Source organism: Epinephelus moara, chromosome 7, assembly GCF_006386435.1.
Source record: "Epinephelus moara isolate mb chromosome 7, YSFRI_EMoa_1.0, whole genome shotgun sequence".
Classification (NCBI taxonomy): Eukaryota; Metazoa; Chordata; class Actinopteri; order Perciformes; family Serranidae; genus Epinephelus; species Epinephelus moara.
This window is the reverse complement of record NC_065512.1, coordinates 33,161,853-33,182,594: the sequence shown is the minus strand read 5'-3', so window position 1 is coordinate 33,182,594 and position 20,742 is coordinate 33,161,853. Positions and strand designations below refer to the sequence as shown.

Below are 20,742 nucleotides of genomic sequence, written 5' to 3'. Positions count from 1 at the left end.
CAGTAGAGTGAAGTTATAATGGTACAGGGAGCAGCAGCAGCAGCAGCAAAGGCTTCCCCCCCTTCTATCCCTTGTAATTAATAAATTATGTGAGGCTGGACTGTTTTCAGAATTGCACATGCTGATAAATATAGACCTGTTGAGGTTAACTGTTTATAAACAACATCAGCTCATAATTTCATGTTATTTTGTTTGATTTTTGTCATTATGTATTTAATATGTGCTGATATTTACCAGCCTGATGAGAATACACCATGAGATGGACATTTCTGAGCCATGACAATATCTGTAACAGGTCAGACTGGCTTCCAGCACTGTGTCATAGTCACAGACTGTATGACTGGGGAACAACCTGTAAAACAAATGTTGGAGCTTTAATGAAGGTGAACTTTAAAATATTTGGAGACCAGAGGCTTGCTCTTCTCCTTAGATTTTTATTGCAAAGCCTCAAGTAAGCTAAGCAGTCTGACATGCACTGGCCACCTGAACTATCTTTAGCCCCTGCTGGCAAGTGAATGGAAGTGCCTGACTTATCTTCACTGCTGTCATCGAGGCAGCCAGTATTTTTAGGGGACAGCAGCAGCTGCAAAAGCATTTAACGGTATTCCACGAACAATGACACTTGGGGTGTCTCAGGCCTGAACGACACAGAGATTGGGGAACCACTCTGAAGTTGTTAAACAAGAAGCTGGTGTGGATACTGAAATTCTGTTTTCTATTCCTCCTACCGGACAAAAATCTATAAAGATGAACTGGAGTACAACTTGGGACCTCTGAGGAGAGCATGTGTCTGGATCTGAAGTCAACTTGGGACATTACTCAGCCTTCAGGAGACGGGTGGCATTGCTTCTTACCTCAAAGAGAGATTGCAAGTGCGGAATGTATGTTGACGGTCGTTCCCGGCGACTGAAGCGAGGTAGGTCATGTGAGGGGTACACAGCACAGCTTCACAAGGGGCAGAGGTCATTCCAATTAAATCAGACAAGTAAACACAGGGGTTAATCTCCTCTCTTTAAACCTCCGGAGGGAATATTTAAGACACTTTCAACGCAATGTCCAAACTCTGTCAATAAGACATCTTGCAAAACTGTTTTTATGCAACTTATAGAATTCATTCAAACACCTAATTATATCAAGCAATAGATTCAAGGATTATATAATAAATACAAAATAGATTTTTATCACTATGCAGTTGTTTGATTGTTAAGCAATTAAAACTGTTAGATTAAACTTTCTCTTTTACATCAATATTTAAATTTAATTCAAAAAACATTTTAAGGGTTGGCTGGAAAAAGTAATCAAACAGAAGCTGTGTTTCTTTTTCAGTCTGCATGCGTCTCACATTAGGATTGATAATACCTTAAAAGGTGTTAAAGAATACAAGACTGTATTGTTCATTTCTCCAGTATTTGACCATGGGTTGTTTTTGTATTTGATAACAATATTTTATTATGAATAGTATAATAATTATTATTAATCATTATATTTATATTGTTAGCAAATGTTTCAGTTAATATGATCAACAACTGGGTGGCTTCAAAAACACTATCCTGAGATTACCTTCTTTGAGACCTGAAACTTTGTTTCATGCATCCAAGAGGGCTGAGTTACAACACTCTGTGGGAGCTGTCCCAAAACACATTAACTCAGTTTACTGATAAATATGTTCTCTCAAGCTCAGAGGCTCCACAAGGAAAACTATAGGCAAAGAATGAGCTTACACAGATGTTAAAAAGGGGAGTATTGTGTTCAGTGGGGGAGACTTACAAACTGTAGTATAAACAACATTTCTGTGATTGGCTAACTGATATTTACTTATGAATATGAGGACTGACAGAGCAGCCAACAAAGCATGTGATGGCAGCTCTTTCAGGAAAGTCTTACTTTGAATGTCACCGTGAAAATTATTTTCATTTTAACAGTGACATATGATCGGCATATTTTGACTGCAAGGTCTCATGGGTGGGCAGACTGTGATTTTCGGCGTGTGTTTGTGTGAGCACGCGGGTTTCAGAACCTTCTTTGTGATACCTGACACACACTCCCTCTCAGGTCTTTATTTAGGGCATACTATATTAAGCACTTTCCCATTGAAATACAGCACCAGCTGTACTGGCTATGTGTTGTGGCTGCTGTTGCAATAGGGCTAGGCTGTCCCCCCTCTCACTGCTAGCCTGTGTTTTTCTCTCATGCAGACAGATCTAATTCAATTAGCCCTAATAATCATACCATCCGTTTGTGCTGAAACACATGCATGTGAAGGAGGCAGAGGCTGAGTGTTTGAATGACAGAAGTTTTATTTTCCATTCCAAAATATGAGGGTTCTTTTCCGTCTTATTACAAAAAGGCTAAAAGTATAATTTTATCTCCTATACAGTTATTTCATGTAAGGTTGAATTATCTGGTGACAATGTAAGAAAAAATTACATTTTAGCTATTTCTATGCTCAATATTATCTCAATCTGAAGTGGTTCAATATTAATCTGTTATATCTCTTTTAGAAATTTGCAGTTCAGAGGTCGGACTGTCTTCCCCCAGTGAGTAACCGCCACTTAGTACTCTCCTGGACTGCTGACGGTGAAGTGAGGCCGACAACAAAGCAGATATGGATGTGTTCGGTGGGGCACCACGTTTCTTGGCCTATCCAAGACCTGTGGTGGTACAAAGTGGAACTGACGCAGTCCTAAAGTGTCAAATTGGTGGTGATCCGAGGCCTGCAGTTATCTGGGAGCGAAACAATGAAAAGATTGACCCACAGGGACGATACCGGGTCTTTGAGGATGGAAATGTTTACAATCTTATCATTTCAGCTGTGACCACAGAGGATAGTGGCCAGTACATATGCAAAGCAAAGAACAGCATTGGTGAAACATATGCAGCTGCCACACTGAAGGTGGAAGGTGAAGCACAAGAGATGGAGTTACGAGAGGAAAATAAGCCACGATTCCTCATCAAGCCCCTCTCCACTCGCGCCGGTCGTGGGGATGATGCTGTCTTCTCTTGTAAGCTCTGGGGAAACCCGCGACCAGAGGTTGTCTGGGAAAAGGATGGCAGGAAACTCAATGAAATATTTGAAAGCACACATTTCAATGTGGGCTTCCAGGACGGTGGATGGTTCCAGCTCAAGATCTTTAAGACTCGTGCTCCAGACGGTGGTGTATATACATGCAAAGCCAGAAATGAGTTTGGGGAAGCATTGGCAGGAGCTGTGTTGCTGGTTGATGCAGGCCCAGGACATGAGGAAGAAGGGAATCGTAACGGCTACACAAATGGTCACTGGAAAGGCCATCAAGGAAAACAGAGGAGTGGTAGGCAAATGCCAAACCGGCTCAGAGACGACACCATGACCAAGTCAACTAAAGTGAAAATGTTTGCAGTGACAGAGGGTAAACATGCCAAATTCCGCTGCTTTGTGACTGGGAAACCCAAACCAGAAATCATTTGGAGGAAAGATGGCAGGCTGATACTGTCTGGAAGGCGTTATTTGTTATATGAGGACAGAGAAGGATACTTCACACTTAAAGTTCTGTACTGTAAGCAGAAGGATAATGGAGTTTATGTTTGTGCTGCGTCAAATACTGCCGGACAAACCCTCAGTGCTGTACACCTCTCCGTAAAGGGTAAGTCAAGATCATTATCAGGGGCTTCAGCATTTCAGTTTTGTAAAATGTGAAGAAAAATCCGTACACATGAAAGAGTAAAGGCAGACATGGTGGCAGCCTGTGAGGCTTTTTGCAGCGTGTAAAGGAGTGAGTGAGGGTGTGGAGTGTTCTTGGATCAGATTTCTATCCATTTGATGCTCGGATGATGTCAGTGAGATGTCTCCAAAGAGGTACTCTGAGATCATTTATTGGGGTAGGGCCAGACAGGGAAGGCGATATTAAACTTTAAAAAGTGTTATGGTGGAATGATGATGCTTTAAAATGCTAATATAATGTGCTTCAGTATGCATACATCTTACAAACATGTACACCATAAAGAAATAGTGTATTGATTATTGGTAAAAATCAATATAATAATAATAATAATAATAATACATTTTCTACCAAAAACCTAATTTAATTATCTAAGTACATACTTGAGTGGTACAATTAAGATTATTCTCTCAGTGTTTGAAGCAGATAGTAACAGAAATGAGCAATGCTGACCAAAGCAAATAACAGCACCAGCTGTATTCAATAGCATACTAATGCTTATTGTATGACACATGTTCCTGCTGACAAATGTCCACTTAAGAAACTCACTGACGTACAAGTCAAGTATATGGCTGTGTTTGATCAGTCAGTTGAATTCATTAAAGAGCAGGTGCATTAAAAGTCATTCAGTCCTGGTCCATTGGTGGATAAATGAAACATAGTAATGGTCTGAAATTCAACCCAGGAGACATCTAAACAGGCAAAGTTCATCAGCTTGTGGTGGATTCCAACAGCAGTATGATGTCTGCAAAGTCACTTAGCTTGTGAAAGGTCTGGGGGGGCGTCCATGTGATCGAAGTCTTTGGGTAGGGGATCATATTTCTCACATGGCCCAGAGAAGTCCAAACTCATGGCACCAACAGACAGCATTGTACTGTGTCATTCAGAGATAAAGAAAGTTATATTGGGGTGGGATTAATGGCCAGTGGTGTCTAGTGGCTGGATTTAAAGTCGACTTATTTGGAATATGGTAAATGTATTTCATCAGTTGTCTGTGTGTTTTACATAAATTGGAATTAAAACATTAGTGAGATAAGGAAATGAAGAGCTTTGCACACAGACTACTAAATACAGTCCACATTCTTTTGTTTACAACTGTCTGGTACTGTCTGATGGTGTCAGTTACAAACAGTTTATTTCCTATCTAACACCCTGATGTGTTAATGACCCCTCCATTCCTCAACTAAATGAGCCACTTGTCTCGTGATTTTGCTCATCTTGTTTGCTTCACTGGAATTTACTGCCGAATATATTTCAATTTGCACTGTTTACTACAAGGACACAGATGATGTGCTGTGTAAGTTTTCACCGAGTCGACTTGCCTGAAGAGTTTAGATTGATCAAGTAACACTACTGCTTTTGATAACTTGTTAAGAGGAACATCTGAAGCTAGATTTTTAACTGCATTTCTTTATTAGGAAATGTTATAATGGCTTAATCAAACCGGTGTGCTTCCTCCTCTTTGGTGCCAGAGCCGCCTGTGCGGTTCAAGCAGCCTCTCATTGATCTAGAAGTATGGGAGCGAGATTTGGCGATTCTCGAGTGTGAAGTTCCAGAGGACTCTGTTCCCATCACATGGTATCTGGAGGACAGACGACTGCAGCCAGGGGCCAAATATGGAATGGAGGAGTGGGGAACAAAACGGCGACTAACTATCCGTGACATCGGAGTTGACGATGATGGGATTTACCTCTGCGAGATGCCTGATGGGGGCAGAAGCATTGCAGAGGTAGCTGTGAAAGGTAAATCAGGATGAAATAAAAAAGCACCATGAAAAATACAAAAGCACATGATAAAGCAACCAAATTATATTACTTTATTTTCAGACTGTGGTACCTTTACAGTATTTACAGTCGGATGTCTCAGTTTTTGTGAGGTAATTTGACTTTGGGAAAGCACTTTGTGTGATCTTACTTTTCATCTATGTTCTTTCAACCAGTGCCAATTGGGAAACAATATATGATAGTCCATTATGAGACTTCGCTTCTGAGCAAAACATAGCATCAGTCGTTCAGAAAATATAAGTGAGAAAGCCCTGTGGCAGAGTAGAGCAGGTGGAAGTGGTTGGACGTGTCAACAAAACATTGAACTTTACCATGGGAGACAGCTCTTCAATTTGCGATATCTACCAACAGTCAACAGTTTCTTGTAACTGTGACCTCAACTGTGCCCTAACCCTGACCAATTTATTATTTGTTCAACCTGGTCTCACTCTGCAGACGCCAAAATCCTGTGACTTCTGGCGTCAGACACAGTCGAAAAAAGCTGCCCTTTCATGTTGGCATAATATTCGGCCGGCCCATTGGTGTCAGGGGGAAATGCGGGGTGAGAAAAGAACTAAAGTTAAGGCGGCGAAAGTGCGAATAGGGTGGGTGGGAAGGCTGGTGGATGGGTCCAGCAACCAACAACTTTCATCTGGGAGGCCAGTGTTCAATTCCAGTAAGATTGTACCAAACCCTCTTGTTTTTACCTAAACCCAACCACGTGCTTTTGTTGCCTAACATAACCACATGCGTTTGCTGTTGAGGGAAAAGAGACGTCAATTCGCCATGTTGTACCAACATAGTGTGTTTATTTTGACAGAGACTGTATGCAAACTGTACATTTCCTGTGACAACTGAAGTGTGTTTTGAAAAATGACAATGCATATAACAGGCAGATCTTGACATGGCGTTCCAGAACGTCAATAACCAATGCACCCAGGGTACCTTGCATGTCGTATCGAGACGTGGAAAGTCCGTGATCAAATGTGATAAAGTCGGAGTGAGACTGTGTTGATTTGTTTTGTTGTTGTTGTTGGGTTGTTGTTTTTTTGACAATGAAGGTCCACTAACCTTAACAATGTCATAATTTTAACTAAGACAGTGATCTCTTCCTTGAACTAATGAGGTCATTTTATTGCCTAAGCCCAGCCAAACCATTACCGTAGCAGAGTCAGATCAGAATGGGTTTTATTTTTTCAATGCTATTTATATAAAATTGATTATATATGTGATGCACTGATAGATTATTACAAATGACATATTGTCAAATTATTTGTGGGGTCCTTGTTTTCCATTAAGTAATCAAAATCCAGCTAATGTGCTAAGGATTCACTCACTGTCAAAGTGTTTCTTTGCAGGGACAATTTTGCGGAAGCTTCCAAGAAAGGTGGATGTATTGGAAGGTGAAAATGCAGCCTTTTGTGTTGAAGTGGAGAAAGAGGAAATGGACATACATTGGTACAAAGATGCCATTGAGCTTCGTGAAACGCATCAGACCATCCTTAAGTCCTTTGGTCGAACTCATATCCTGGTTTTCGTCAATACAATGCCCCAAGACTCTGGCCTTGTAACTTTCCTTGTAGGCAGATCCAAGACTTCCTCTCAGCTAAGAGTGAAAGGTAGGGTCCCTCATCTGTAGATTGTAGCATTCCACAAAAATATATCAATAAAATATCAGTGTGTCACTTCTGAAATTGATCAACATTTAGCGGATAATTTAATCTAAAGAGACATTAATAAATAAAGGGTTTCTCCTGTTTCAGCGGCCAGACATTGTCCTCCCAGTTGTCCAGTTGCTGTGCAGATCAACACAGAGCGTGCTAATGCAGCTCTTCTCTCATGGGTTCCTGCTCAGGACTCACGAAAGAACCCTCCATCTGGATATGTGCTTGAACGACAGGAAGTGGGCACTGGCTCACAGGAGTGGCTACAGTGCCTGACTACCGACTCTGCCACCTCTGTAGAGATTCTTGGTGACAGTGTACCATGTGAGGCTGATTATCGATTTCGCATCTGCAGTGTGAACAAGTATGGGAAGAGCAACAATGTTGAGTTCCCTAGAGCTGTTCACTTGGGTAAGTTCAGTTATACTAAAACAGCTGTGTTGAGTCAATTATCCCGTGTGGGTGGGTGTTTTTTTTTCTTTGTTTGTTTTTGATTAATGAAATCTTTATTTGGTTGAGGATATTGCTTGCTATATCATAGATAAACGGATTCTCTATTCCAGTTCCAGTTGCCAGAATACAAGCTCCCTTACAGGATGCCTTGGTGCCTGAAGGGCAAGATGCCCTCTTCTCTATTGAGCTCTCTGCTTCAGTTATTGGTACATGGTTCTTAAATGGTACTCAGCTTCAGGAAGATGAAAGATATTCCATGCGTCGGTCACGAACACACCAATCTCTTCGCATTCGAGGAGTACGGGATACAGACAATGGAGCTGAGATCACATTTATTGCCTATGGCATTCGGGATTCTGCAGCCCTGTACATTCAAGGTATGTATGGGTCACTGCCATAATTTGCTTTACTGTGTGTCCCAGTATGCCTAAGATGTATTGTGTTGTTTTTGTTTGTTTGTTTGTGTGTTTTGTTTTAATTGGAATTTGGACAAATTTGCAAATAATGTTTGGTACCAACAATGCATAATCACTCTTAACTACCGTAGCCTATACTTCATTATTGTGAATGACAAGACCAGCCCATTCTCATTCCGAAGTCGTCAAATATTGCTGCTTTGTCAGTGATTTACAGTGTAAGACACCTGATGCCAAAAGCCACCTTTCACTGTGGTATGATACTACGCTGGTCTGCCGGACAGCATCTGTCAAGGCAGTATGACACGTGGATGGGTGGTGTCAGTTCATAACGCAGCCAGACAGCACCTGTCACAGTGGTATGATATGCCGCTGGATAGGGTTGGGTCAGTATGAGAAAAAAAATAAATAAATAAACGGTCCGGTTTTTGTGAAAAAACGCATCAAGTCGGTAATACCGGATTTTCGCCACTTGGGGGCGCAATTGACTCATTTAAAATAAAAAACGACCATAGGACAACAGAGTGACAGTAACACATTGTTTCTATTCCTTACAAATAAATTTTGCAGCTTACTCAATGAGTGCAAACAAGGGTTGCCTCCTTCGTCTGGCTCAAAGCCAAAGTGTTGCCATAGTGGCGCATTCTTTGATTTCTTCAAGACTAAATTGTCCGCCATTATCGACTCCCCAGGCTACAGTAGAGGCTTCGGCGCTCTGCGTGCGTTCCGCCCGAGTATGCGGTCCGGTCGGTCTAAAAAACAAAAAACCCGGTCCAAGACGGAGTACCGAACCGAATTGGTATTACCGAGAACCGACCCAACCCTACCGCTGGACGATATCAGGTTGAAACGCTGCCAGTAACAACATATTTCTAGTAGCTGGAAAATCTCTATAGGGCAGATGGGAGGGATGGAGGATGGGTCCAACAAATGCCAGAGTTTCACCCAGGAACCTGATGTTTGCTTCCACAATGATTGTAGAGCCAAACTGTGATGTTTTTTTGTAAGCCTAACCATGTGATTTTGTGACATCCTGGCATAGGTAGCGGTATCTTGGAACGTCAACAGCAAACGCAGAAGGATACCTAGGGCATAATACGTGTTGATGCGAAAGGCCAATGACAAAGCAGTGATATGTGACGACTTGGGATTAAAGCGTGTTGACAAGACTCTAACATGTAAAACGTTCTCCTTGTTTTTCTAAAATTTGCAGCTCCTCTCGTGAAGTTTTCACCAATGTCAGAAATGGATCGAAACAAATTTGTAGAAGTTGGGATCCCCATTGTGCTCTACTGTGAGCTGTCGGACCCTGCAGTTCCGGTGCACTGGTACAAAAATGGGGTGGAATTACAAACAATGGAGGGTCTGCATATCCAATCAGAGGGCACCATGAGGAGAATTGTCATCCAATCAGCAGAGTTCTCACATTCGGGAGTGTATTGCTGTGATGCCATTGATGACGTCATCCGGTTCAATGTGGAAGTCGAGGGTGAGTGGAGTGAGTTTCTAACAATACTGGTGTCCTTCACTAACCATTTTTATTGTCACCCCCCACCCTTTTTTTCGTAGTTAAAAATGCATTTAGTCTCCTCTTAAAGTCTAACTTATCAAAACATATAAGATTTACAATTTAACAATCCATGAAACTATCTAAATATCCATAGCCCCACCTCTGAGGTTTTCAGCAATTCCAGATGTTGAGAGGAACAAAACCATCGAACTCGGCTGCCCCATTGTTTTATGCTGTGAGCTCTCAGATCCCTCTGCCCAGGTGCACTGGTACAAAGATGGGTCAAAGCTCCATCCTCAAACTGGAGTAGATATTCTAACTGACGGCTTGGCGAGAAAACTGATTGTCCATTCAGCAGAATTTTTCCACTCTGGGTTATACTGCTGCAAGACAAAGGGTGACGCCATCACATTCGGTGTGGACATAAAAGGTGATTGGTTTTACCTTTAGTGATGTGAAACATTAACAAGCTCCTCCTCAGCAAAGCAACTAACTCTGATGATACTTTTATATGTTGTCTGTTGCCTTTCTTCTTAGCACTCATAAGAAGTGCAGCTACTCTGTCACCTTTTCTTTGACTGCATTACAGCATGTTAGCAATTGAGTTGTCAGTAAATAGATTATTATGAATCATCTTAAAGGCTGGCATGAGGTTGATTTAAGGTTGACATAAGCTCTAAACATATCTGTAGCTCCACCTGTGAAGTTCTCAGCAATTCCTGAAGAAATGAGGACCAAGTCGATCGAAGCAGGCTGCCCTATTGTACTCCAGTGTGTGGTGTCAGATCCTGAGGCCCATGTTTGCTGGTACAAGGATGAAATGCAGCTCATTTCAAACACTGGATTAGAAATCCACTCAGAGGGCAACACAAGGACATTAGTTGTTCAGTCTGCCGAGCTGTGCCACTCTGGTGTGTACAGATGCACCACACAGGATGATACCATGGAGTTTCAAGTGGAGATCAAAGGTGACTTTATCCTTTTTACCTTGTGCGTTAATATTATAACCCCACCTCCTCTTTCTAGATGCCACTAATAATCCCCGCTTGTACTGTATGTGGTTTGAAGGACTGTTTCATGCATATAGCCTTAAAGACCTGTTAATGCACTAGGCAGTTATTAGGTATAATAATTCAATTTGCAATTGCTGTGCCCTGAATTTAAAGCCTCGACAGCCTTTTCATTTTCTGCTCAGCAGTAACATTTCTGCAAGGTATCCATTTCCACAGCCTTGATTTTATTTAGCTGTCCTGAATTCCCATTGCTAGCTATACCAGTGACGTACTCGCCTATCTTTGATGTTGAGAGAACCAAGTCACTTGAAGCGGGCAAACTTTTGGAGCTGGAATGCGAGGTTGCAGACTCCACTGTGCCTGTCTGCTGGTATAAAGATGGTGTAAAGCTCTCCTCGCAGAATGATTGGGATATACAGAGTACAGGCACGGTGAGGAGATTCATTATCCCATCTGCTGAGCTCCTGCACTCAGGGCTATACAGCTGTGAAACCTCTGATGACACTTTTCACTTCCCTGTGGATGTCAAAGGTGATTTTTATTTAAATTTGCTGAATCTCAGAGCAAATCCTAGAGCTTTCTGGTGACTTGATGCAACTAACATTTACTATATGCATATCTGTCTGTCTGTGTTTTAGTGGTGTTTTGTGTGAAGTTATAACTATCTTAAGTCATGGTAAATAACCTCTACTGACAAAATGAAAATATCTATGTAACCCTTGAAAATGTGAGTTTTTCTCCTTGAATTTGGTCTGAGATATTAAAAAAGATTGGTTCCCCATATGGGAAAGCTGAACCTATAACCCCTTTCTTATTCAGAGTGTACATATGCACTGTTGAGTCCGCAATTATAATATGAATCATCATCTTTAGCTCCAACGCTGCCGTTGTCGCCCTCGCCAGAGGTTGTGGAGACGCAGTCACTTGATGCAACCTGCCCAACTGAACCAACATGTGAAACCTCAGACCCTGCTTTCCAGGTGTCATGGCAGGAGGATAAAGAACATGATTCTAATAAAGAGCCTGACTTTGAAATGGAAGGCATCAAGAAGACCCTTGTTATTGAACCAACTCATCCTTCAAACTCTGGAGCATACTATTGTGCAACAGCAGATGATGTTGCCCAATTAATAGTAAACAATCAAGGTGATTTTGCAAATGTGTTTCCAATTTTAGTTAGGACTAACTCTTTGTGTAGTCTGTCTTCTTATTTGTTGTTACAGTGCAGAGCTAATATCTGTGATAGTTTTGACAGTATTTCTTTGAAGTCACTAACATCTAAGATGTACACTGAAATTATACCCCCAATGATTGTCTGTAGTGCCACCTCCGACATATCTGCTTGATCCTGATGTTGAGAAGACTGAGTCTGCTGAAGCGGACTGCCCAATTGTTCAGCAATTTGAGATTTCAGATCCCATTGCCAAAGCCTGTTGGTACAAAGATGGAACCCCGATCTATCCAAAATGGGAAGCAGACTGTGAATCACAGAGCAGCAGCCAAGCTGTGCCCCTCCAGTCATATGACTTGTCTGATGACGGGAGGTTTGGCTGTGAAACATCTGGTGATGCACAGTTAAATGTGGACATGAAAGGTGGTGTTCCACATTGTACCTGCACAAATAAGAATCAAGTATTTAGTTACATACATGAAGCCATCACCCAGCTCATTGTTTTCTCTTTGGCTTTGTCCAAACAGCAGAGCAGTGTCACTATGGTGACGAGATTGGTGAGATAGCTGATTCATCTGTCCAATACACTGTGGATGTCGAAGGTGATTTGATATATTTCAACATCAGTCATCTATCTTAACCCAGCACATAAATGCCACTAACAATAGTGGTGTTAGCTCAATCATCTGAGGCATCTGCATTATTTTTCCTTTTCAATATTGCTTTTTGTCATATTGAATCCTGGTCTCATGTCATTTCCTGCAGTGTTTGGCTCTTAATCAACATGTGGGTGTTAAGTAGCTGCGTAGCTGCTCCTTATACTAACATACATGTTGTGTTTGTTAATTAATTCTTCATTTTAACAGCCATCTTTGCTTGTAACAAGCAGCTTACCACTCTTTAAATCCATCTTATGTCTTATTCATCACCAGATCCTCTCATTCACATTGCTGCCCTGAACCTTTCACCGTTGCAATGACAACGAACTCTTTTCAAAGACAAGAAATTTATGTACTTTTTAGGTTTTTAGGGTGTTAGTGTACATACTGGTGGTACCCCAGTATTAGAAGTCAGTTGAATGGGGAATTATAGGAGCTCAATCTCAGACCAAACCTGGTCGATCTTCTTGTTTGTCTTTGCAATGAATTATCCCATAACTCCATGCTAACCCTCACTGATGTAAAATTCTGTTATGAGAAGAAGTATTGAGACCATCAACCACTGAAAACCTTTCTCTGTGTACATCACAATGCTTATAGTTACATCGCCAAGGCTCTCTTCTGACCAAGAAAAGAAGTCCACTGAAGAGGCTTATGCTGCTGAAGTTGACTGCATGTCCTCAAAATGCAATTCTGGCACCTTCTGTGACAAGAGAGGAGATACTCAGACAAATGAAGAACATTCCAGGCAAATGCCAACTTCTCAGTCGACATATGAACATATAACTGACTGGATTACGACTAAACAGCCAAAGGAGCTCTCCGACAGTCAACGAACTACACATGCCCAATCTCCAGTTTACTGTAACTCTGAAAAGCCAACAATAATGCAATCTGACACACACCATCACATGAATAAGCCCACAGAATCACAAGGTGAGGAGTTCATTTACTACCTACAGCATGCAGAAGCCCCATCTGAAGAGCCTGATAATTCTCTGCAGACAGCTGTCCAGACAGATGAGATCTGTCATATTCTACAAACTGCAGCTGTTGAATCAGAGGAATCCACTGTCAAGACTCTAACTGTCCAATCAGAAGAGCTGCATAGTTCAAAACAGATGCGGACTGTCCAGTCAGAGCTAGGTAACCCCCTGCAGACTTTACCTGCCCAGTCAGAGCACTTAACTAACCACTTACAGATTTCAACAGTCAAATCAGACAAGTTCTGTGACTCCTTAAAAGCTGCAACTCTGCAGTCAGAGGAGTCCTTTAAATACTCACACACTGGAACTGTCCAATTAGAGGAGTCCTTTAACTCCTCACACACTGCAACTGTCCAATCGGAGGAGTCCTTTAAATCCTCATACACTGGAACTGTTCCATCAGAGAAGCCATTTAAATCTTCACACACCTCAACTGTCCATGTAGAGGAGCCTTTTAAATCTGTACAGACTGCAAGTGTCCAATCAGAGAGGCCCTTAAAATCTGTACAGACTGCAATGGTCCAATCAGTGGAGCCCTTTAAATCTGTACAGACTGCAACTGTCCAATCAGAGGAGCGCTTAAAATCTGTATGGACTGCAACGGTCCAATCAGAGGAGGCCTTAAAATCTGTACAGACTGCAACTGTCCAATCACAGGAGCCTTTAAAATCTGTACAGACTGCAACTGTCCAATCACAGGAGCCTTTAAAATCTGTACAGACTGAAATGGTCCAGTCAGAGGAGTGCTTAAAATCTGTACAGACTGCAATGGTCCAATCAGAGGAGCCTTTTAAAGCTGTACAGTCTGCTATGGTCCAATCAGAGGAGCCTTTTGAATCTGTACAGACTGCTATGGTCCAATCAGAGGAGCCTTTACAATCTGTACAAACTGCTATGGTCCAATCAGAGGAGCCTTTAAAATCTGTACAGACTGCTATGGTCCAATCAGAGGAGCCTTTTAAAGCTGTACAGACTGCAATTATCCAATCAGAAGAGCTTTTTAAACCTGTACAGACTGAAATGGTCCAATCAGAGGAGCCTTTTAAATCTTTACAAACTACGATTATCCAATCAGAGGAGCACTGTAGCTCTATACAGATGCCAGCTGTCCTGTCAAAGAACCTTCTTAATTGCTTACAAACTGAACCAGTCCATTCAGAGGGGTCCTGTAACTCCTTATGGACTACAACTGACCAATCAGGGGAGTTAAAAAGACCTCTACAGGCATCAACTGTCCAGTCAGAGAAGCTCAGTGACTTCCTTAACACTGTATCCCTTCAGTCGTTGGACTTGTATAACTCTAAGGAGGCAGAAACGGTCCAACCAAGGGAGCATTACAACTTGCTACATGCCAGATTGGATGACCTCTATCACACAGGGCAAGCAGTACCTAACATTTCAGAGGTGCTGTATCAGTCCATGCAGGCCTCAACGGTCCAAGCAGAGTGTCATCACACCATGAAGGCATCAAAAGACCAAGTGAACAGGACAGTTGGCTCTGGGCAAAGGTCATCTTCCCAGTTTGCAGAGCCTCGTTATATCAAGCAGGCATCCACTGTCCAATCAGAAGAAATCTATCTGTCAAGGACATGTGACAGTCACTGGAGTGACAGTGTCACTGCAAATAAGGTGGCTGTTGAAGGTGATTTAAATGGTTAGCATTATCAAAAAAAAATAAAAAATGGACGGGCACAATGTTGACATTGTGTAAAATGAAGAGATTGCTTTTTGCAATCCTTGGCATTTTGACAATTTCTACATTTACGTACTTGATTTTGTACATACTAAAACTACTTAAGTAGTCGATGTAAAACTTTGAGCTTGGGTGGTCTGTGAGGAATATTAAAGATAGGAAAAAGAGTAAATACATTAGCTTCAAATTCTAACTTGAATGCCTAGTTATCTCAAGTCTAACCAGAGATACCTCTTGTTAGATTACTAACATAAAGACATATCTTTTATTATGACTTATTTTAACTCTTTAGATTTATTGGCATGACTAATCTTGATTTGAGATTTTGCTCTTGTTGTTTGAAAGCATCATTTCTGTTGTAGTCAGTAATAGTGATGCAATTTTCTCTTGATGTTACCTCAAACATCCCCAGCTCCGCCTGTGAAAATTACCACACTTTGTGAGGCTGAGAGGAACAAGTCTGTTGAAGTTGATGAACCCATAGTGCTGCAGTGTGAGATATCAGATCCTAACGCTCAAGTTAACTGGTACAAGGACGGAATAAATCTACACGAAGCAGCTGGGCAAGACATGCTGGCAGAGGGTTCCATAAGAACACTGGCTTTCCAGTCAGCGCGGCTGTCTGATGCAGGGACTTACAGCTGCAAGACAACAGATGATGCAATGCAGTTTCATGTGGATGTTAAAGGTGACAAAAGCTGTTTTCATCTGTTCTGCAAATAGATTTTAGTCAGGGTAAAGTGCATCCAAAATGTTTTTGCCTCTCATTTTATTGCTTTGAGAAAATACAATCAACCTCTGTCAAGAACCAGAACACCTTTTGGTAGTATGTAAAAGATGACAGAATCTCTGCTCTCTAGCTCCATTCTATCTATAAACCAAAATACCCTTAGATATAGTCAGTCCCTAGCTAAAACCTACCTACTCACAATGACATTCTTAATTAAGCGAATCTCTTAGCCTTACCTCAAATCATGCAGTTCCTTCTGTTTCTCTGCCTAAATGTCTAAATGAGAGTAGCTGGTTCGGTAGTTCGCAATGTTTGTCATTTGCATAAAAAGGTGAGCTCACACTCACACAATGCAAAGTTCTTACTCACATGTTTACATTTAGTTACAAAGCTCTGAATGTCTGCTGTCTTTTTAGGAAGGTGTTAAAGTAATATAATATTACGGGCTGAACTAAATTCAGACAAATATCAATAATGGACACGAACACTAACTTTACACCAGTTTACCTGATGCTAATCTCTATAAACAGATATTTCCATATATACTCAGAATTTGTAGGCAGCAGGACAAGATTTTGGTATAAGAAACATTCTGGTTTCCTTTTATAGTCAACGTAGTATCAACCAATTAGTTTGAGTAGCAGGTAAAACAGTCCATGTGGAAAAGCAGAATGCAGTGACTGAAATGCAAGTTTGGAACTTATCGGCTACCCTTTGACGACAACTTAGCTTTATATTATTATTTTTTAAAATTAATCTGTGTCAATATATGGATATCTGTTTTTGGCACAAGGTAAAGGAAGTCTTGACCGAAATATCAAATTACTTCACCAGATCTCAGGAAATACTGGCTGTTGTCGGTAGCTGATAGCTGATGGGTTCTACAATTGAGCTAATGGTAATGTCACTCAGTACGTTTACATGCACGGTCACATCTACGGTTATTGCTCCACTAGACCATTTAATTGGACTGCCTTCCTTGTCCCAGTAAACAGGTACAGGAGGGGAATTGCTTCATTGACCGAAGTATGTCCGACTCCACTACGATAGGTGACGATATGTCTCCTTTCAGCTTGTTAGTGTTGGACCTTTTACCAGTTGACCTATTATGTCACAGACCAAAAAAATCAAGCATCAACCAGCTGTTCTGCCACTTTTTTGAACAGGTCTCTGTTCCCTGTTTTCCTCCCATCCATGTATTTTAAAATATTTAACTCTCTCAGCTGACACAGCATGAACTGTGTCTCCTCCTCTGTCCAAAAATGCATGGCTCCAGATGTAGATTTTGCCATGTGGTTATCGTCTTCCTCTTCCATTATGCATTTAATGCTATTTGACTTCCAGGGCAGAAACTGTTGAGCATGCGCAAAGCACCTATGCCAGTTTGGGTCCGATTGACTGTATACATACAGGAGTAATTCAACTCCCAATTGTATTATCTGGGTGTGTTAGTCTGACTTTGAGAAATTTGATTTAGTAGAATTTCAGGCATGACCACAGAGCTCATGACCATAGGTCACCTATGGTCATGAGCTCTGAGTAGTGACCAAATGAATGAGATTGCGGATACAAGCAACTGAAATGAGTTTCCTCCGTCGGGTGACTGGGCTCAGCCTTAGAGATAGGGTAAGGATCTTGGACATCCAGGGGAAGCTCAGCGTAGAGCCACTGCTCCTTTGTGTTGAAAGGGGTCAGTTGAGGTGGTTCGGACATCTGATTAGGATGCCTCCTTGGCATCACTCGCCAGAGGTGTTTCGGGCATGTCCCACTGGTAGGAGGCCCCTGGGCAGACCCAGAACATGCTGGAGTGATTACTTATCTCATCTGGCTTGGGAATGCCTTGGGGTCCCCCAGGGAAAGCGTCTGGGATGCTTTGCTTGGCCTGCTGCCTCCACAACCCGACCCTGGATAAGCGGATAAAAATGTTTACATCTATTTTAAAAGTCCAGTTTTAGTCGGACTAACACAATAAATCTGTTTTCTCCAATGTCATGTAAACGTACTGAGTAGCAGTGATGATAAAGTCACTTTGGAACATTATTTATAAACATCTAACTAAGAAGCCAGACCCCTTTTCCTGATCCTGAGCAACATTGGAGGTCAAGGGTGTTCTTTAAATGTTTACACTGTTTCTTAAACACCACTGCAGAGGCTGGGAGTGTGTTTAGAATACCGAGGTGCCCAATTTTTTCTTCCTAGTACTGTAATATACGCCCATTAAATCTTTGAGAACTTGTTTTAGTCTTTCAGAAAGCCTGACAAAAATAAATAAATAAATATTCTCAAAGCAAATACATTCTTTGGCAGAGACTATGCAGGACAGACTGTAGCCTATGAAATAATAACATATAATAACATCCCCTAAAGATAAGGCTTAATATCCCTTTGATTAAGTTTTTTTTAAACCCCTTCCAGATCAGACAGTAGAAACAAACATTTTTGGTGCTATTTTTACCCTAACTTCTTGGAAGCTGTCAGTCACATCAAAAGAAAAACAGCGGCCAGGGTTTCATTAGTCCCTTTCATGTTATTCTCTACCAGGTTAGACACTGGAGTGCCTCCAACTTTGCAAATGCTCTGTGCAGAATCATCCCATAAGCATCATTACTGGGGGAAAAGGCTCAAGACTACATAAAACTAATTAAAATTAATTCAAATAATGAAATTCATTACTTCAAGTATCATTTCCCCATAAAAGTCAGTTATTTTTTGTAACTTTTACTTTAGGTCTAACAAGGTTTTCAATGTTTATTTAGTGTACAATATATATATATACACACACACATATATAATATATATCATTATTTTTTAAAAAACATTTTGCTATAAATACTGAAACAAAAGAGTAGTATAAAAGGTTTTTATTTATTTTTAATGGCTGAATATGCTGCTGAAGCCTTTAGTTTAATGATTGTGCTTTGCTTCATTTGGTTAATAACAGTATCCATTTTGTTGACCAGTTCTATTTTACATTCAATCCTGTAGCTCCACTTCCTGTAGAACCACTTCTGACGTTTTCAGCTTTATCTGAGGGTGACCAGAAAAAGACGGTCATGGCGGGCTCTCCCATTGCTCTACAATGTGAGCTGTCAAACCCCACTGGACAAGTCAGTTGGTACAAGGATGGAACACAGCTCCTACCTCAAAATGGAGTAGAGATCCAGTCAGAGGGAAATTTGAGGAGTCTAGTTGTCCCATCAGCAGAGCGGGCTCACACTGGGGTATACCGCTGTGAGTCAAAAGATGATGATATCCAGTTTGCTGTGGAAGTAAAAGGTGATGCCCAGTAACTCTGCAGCGCTTTCGCTGTCTTGCACGGCCAACTAACTGTAACAGCAGGTGATAAGGCACGTTTGTCTGATCATCTTAGAGAAAATGGTTAATTTTTCTGTGCCCCCGAATTGGTCGTCTACTTCTCTAAAAATCTAGAGCAAAAGGTTTCCTCTGAAATAATTTTATCAAAATTTCTTGTGTTAATTTGGTATCACATGATGTTATGTGAGTCTGAAGAAAAATAACTATCTCATCTAATCATGGTGCCCATTTTTTTAACTAAATAAGTAACATAGGACATCGTCTATCCAAATATCTTATTTAAATGTGCAGCTCCACAATGCAGCTTCTTATTATGCATGTCCAATATGTTCAGGAAGCTAACGAGAAAGCTAAAGCTTCATGTTTTTTTTTTATTAAAGACACTAACCAAATACTTTAACATGGGCAAACACTGTCACTTTCTCGTTTATGTCTTACCCGTGCATTTTGTCTGTGCTTGTTATCACTGTGGATAACTCTGAAATTTCAGTACTTGATTCTTACTCTTTTATCCCTTTGAATAACTTTTTGTTTCAATCATTGTCCCTCTTAAGCAGGTTGTGTTTATGTTGTTGTGTGTTATGTTGTTGTGTCTTGAAATTATTTGTAATTGAATATACACTAGGTTGCATATTTAATTACTTCAAGAATCTATATTAACAAAGTTTATTAAAACACTCTTTTTGCAATATCTGAAACCTATAGCACTACCTGTGAAGTTCTCAGAGCTTCAAGAGAGTGACAGGAGCAAGTCCGTCCAAGAAGGTTCTCCCATTGTCCTCAGCTGTGAACTGTCTCATGATTCTTCTGCTCATGTCGACTGGTACAAGGATGGGATGGAACTCCTCCCACAAAACAATATGGAAATACAGTCAGATGGTCTAACGAGGACACTGCTCATCCACTCAGCTGAAAACATACATAGTGGCACCTATGACTGTTCAACATCAGATGACACCATCACGTTTAAAGTGGACGTAGAAGGTGATTTACTTCCACCCTTACTATCTTCTTATCATACACACCACGTCCATCTTATTCTATTGCGTGAGTGGTGAACAAAATTTCCTTTGTTTTGAATGTTTGTTAGAATGTGGTGTGACTGGCTGGACAGTGTGTTTGTCCACTGTTAGTGAAATCATCTCTTATCCAAAACCCTTGTTATTCCCCTCTCTTAGGCCGATCGCCACAGATCTTGCCAATCCCACTGTCAGAAAAATACAAGATGATTGCAGTTGGTTGTCCAATTATGCTCCAGTGTGAGGTCTCAGACCCTGTCGCCCAGGTTTCCTGGTTTAAGGATGAGGTGGAGCTTTTTTGCAGAACTGGCCTTGATATGAAAAGAGATGGCAGCCTGAGAAAATTAATCATTCATTCTGCTAAAGTCTCCGATTCTGGCCTCTACAGTTGTAGCCTTGCTGATGATGTCGTGACATACCATGTGGACATTGAAGGTGAATTTCTTGTATTAGTTAATGAGCTTCCAGGTGTGAGATGCATTTAGCATTTCCATTTCCTTCATTACCCATAGCTGTACACTTTTTTGCCCAATTACATATACACTTACTTGGAGTATTTTGTAACTGTCTGAAACACAGATCTTTATACACTTTATGTTCTAAAATAACCAAACTAAAAAGTTTGATGATGAACATTACTTGTTAAATGGTGTTG

At 41.0% G+C, this 20,742-nt stretch overlaps 1 protein-coding gene across 3 annotated transcripts in view; it reads left to right on the top strand.

Annotated features, from left to right (window-relative positions):
* Positions 1-654: 654 nt before the first annotated feature.
* Positions 655-20,742, top strand: part of obsl1b (obscurin like cytoskeletal adaptor 1b) — a 42,752-nt gene continuing 22,664 nt past the window's right edge. Inside the window, exons 1-9 of one of the 3 annotated variants that reach the window (XM_050048881.1) lie at positions 655-916; positions 2,502-3,620; positions 5,168-5,437; positions 6,817-7,077; positions 7,222-7,533; positions 7,686-7,952; positions 9,205-9,480; positions 19,774-20,052; positions 20,247-20,522. In XM_050048881.1, coding sequence (XP_049904838.1) covers positions 2,606-3,620; positions 5,168-5,437; positions 6,817-7,077; positions 7,222-7,533; positions 7,686-7,952; positions 9,205-9,480; positions 19,774-20,052; positions 20,247-20,522 — 2,956 coding nt within the window. In that variant the 5' untranslated portion in view covers positions 655-916; positions 2,502-2,605. Of the gene's footprint in view, positions 917-2,501; positions 3,621-5,167; positions 5,438-6,816; positions 7,078-7,221; positions 7,534-7,685; positions 7,953-9,204; positions 9,490-19,773; positions 20,053-20,246; positions 20,523-20,742 lie in introns of all 3 variants that reach the window. The other 2 variants (XM_050048883.1, XM_050048882.1) reach the window with 2 other exon arrangements.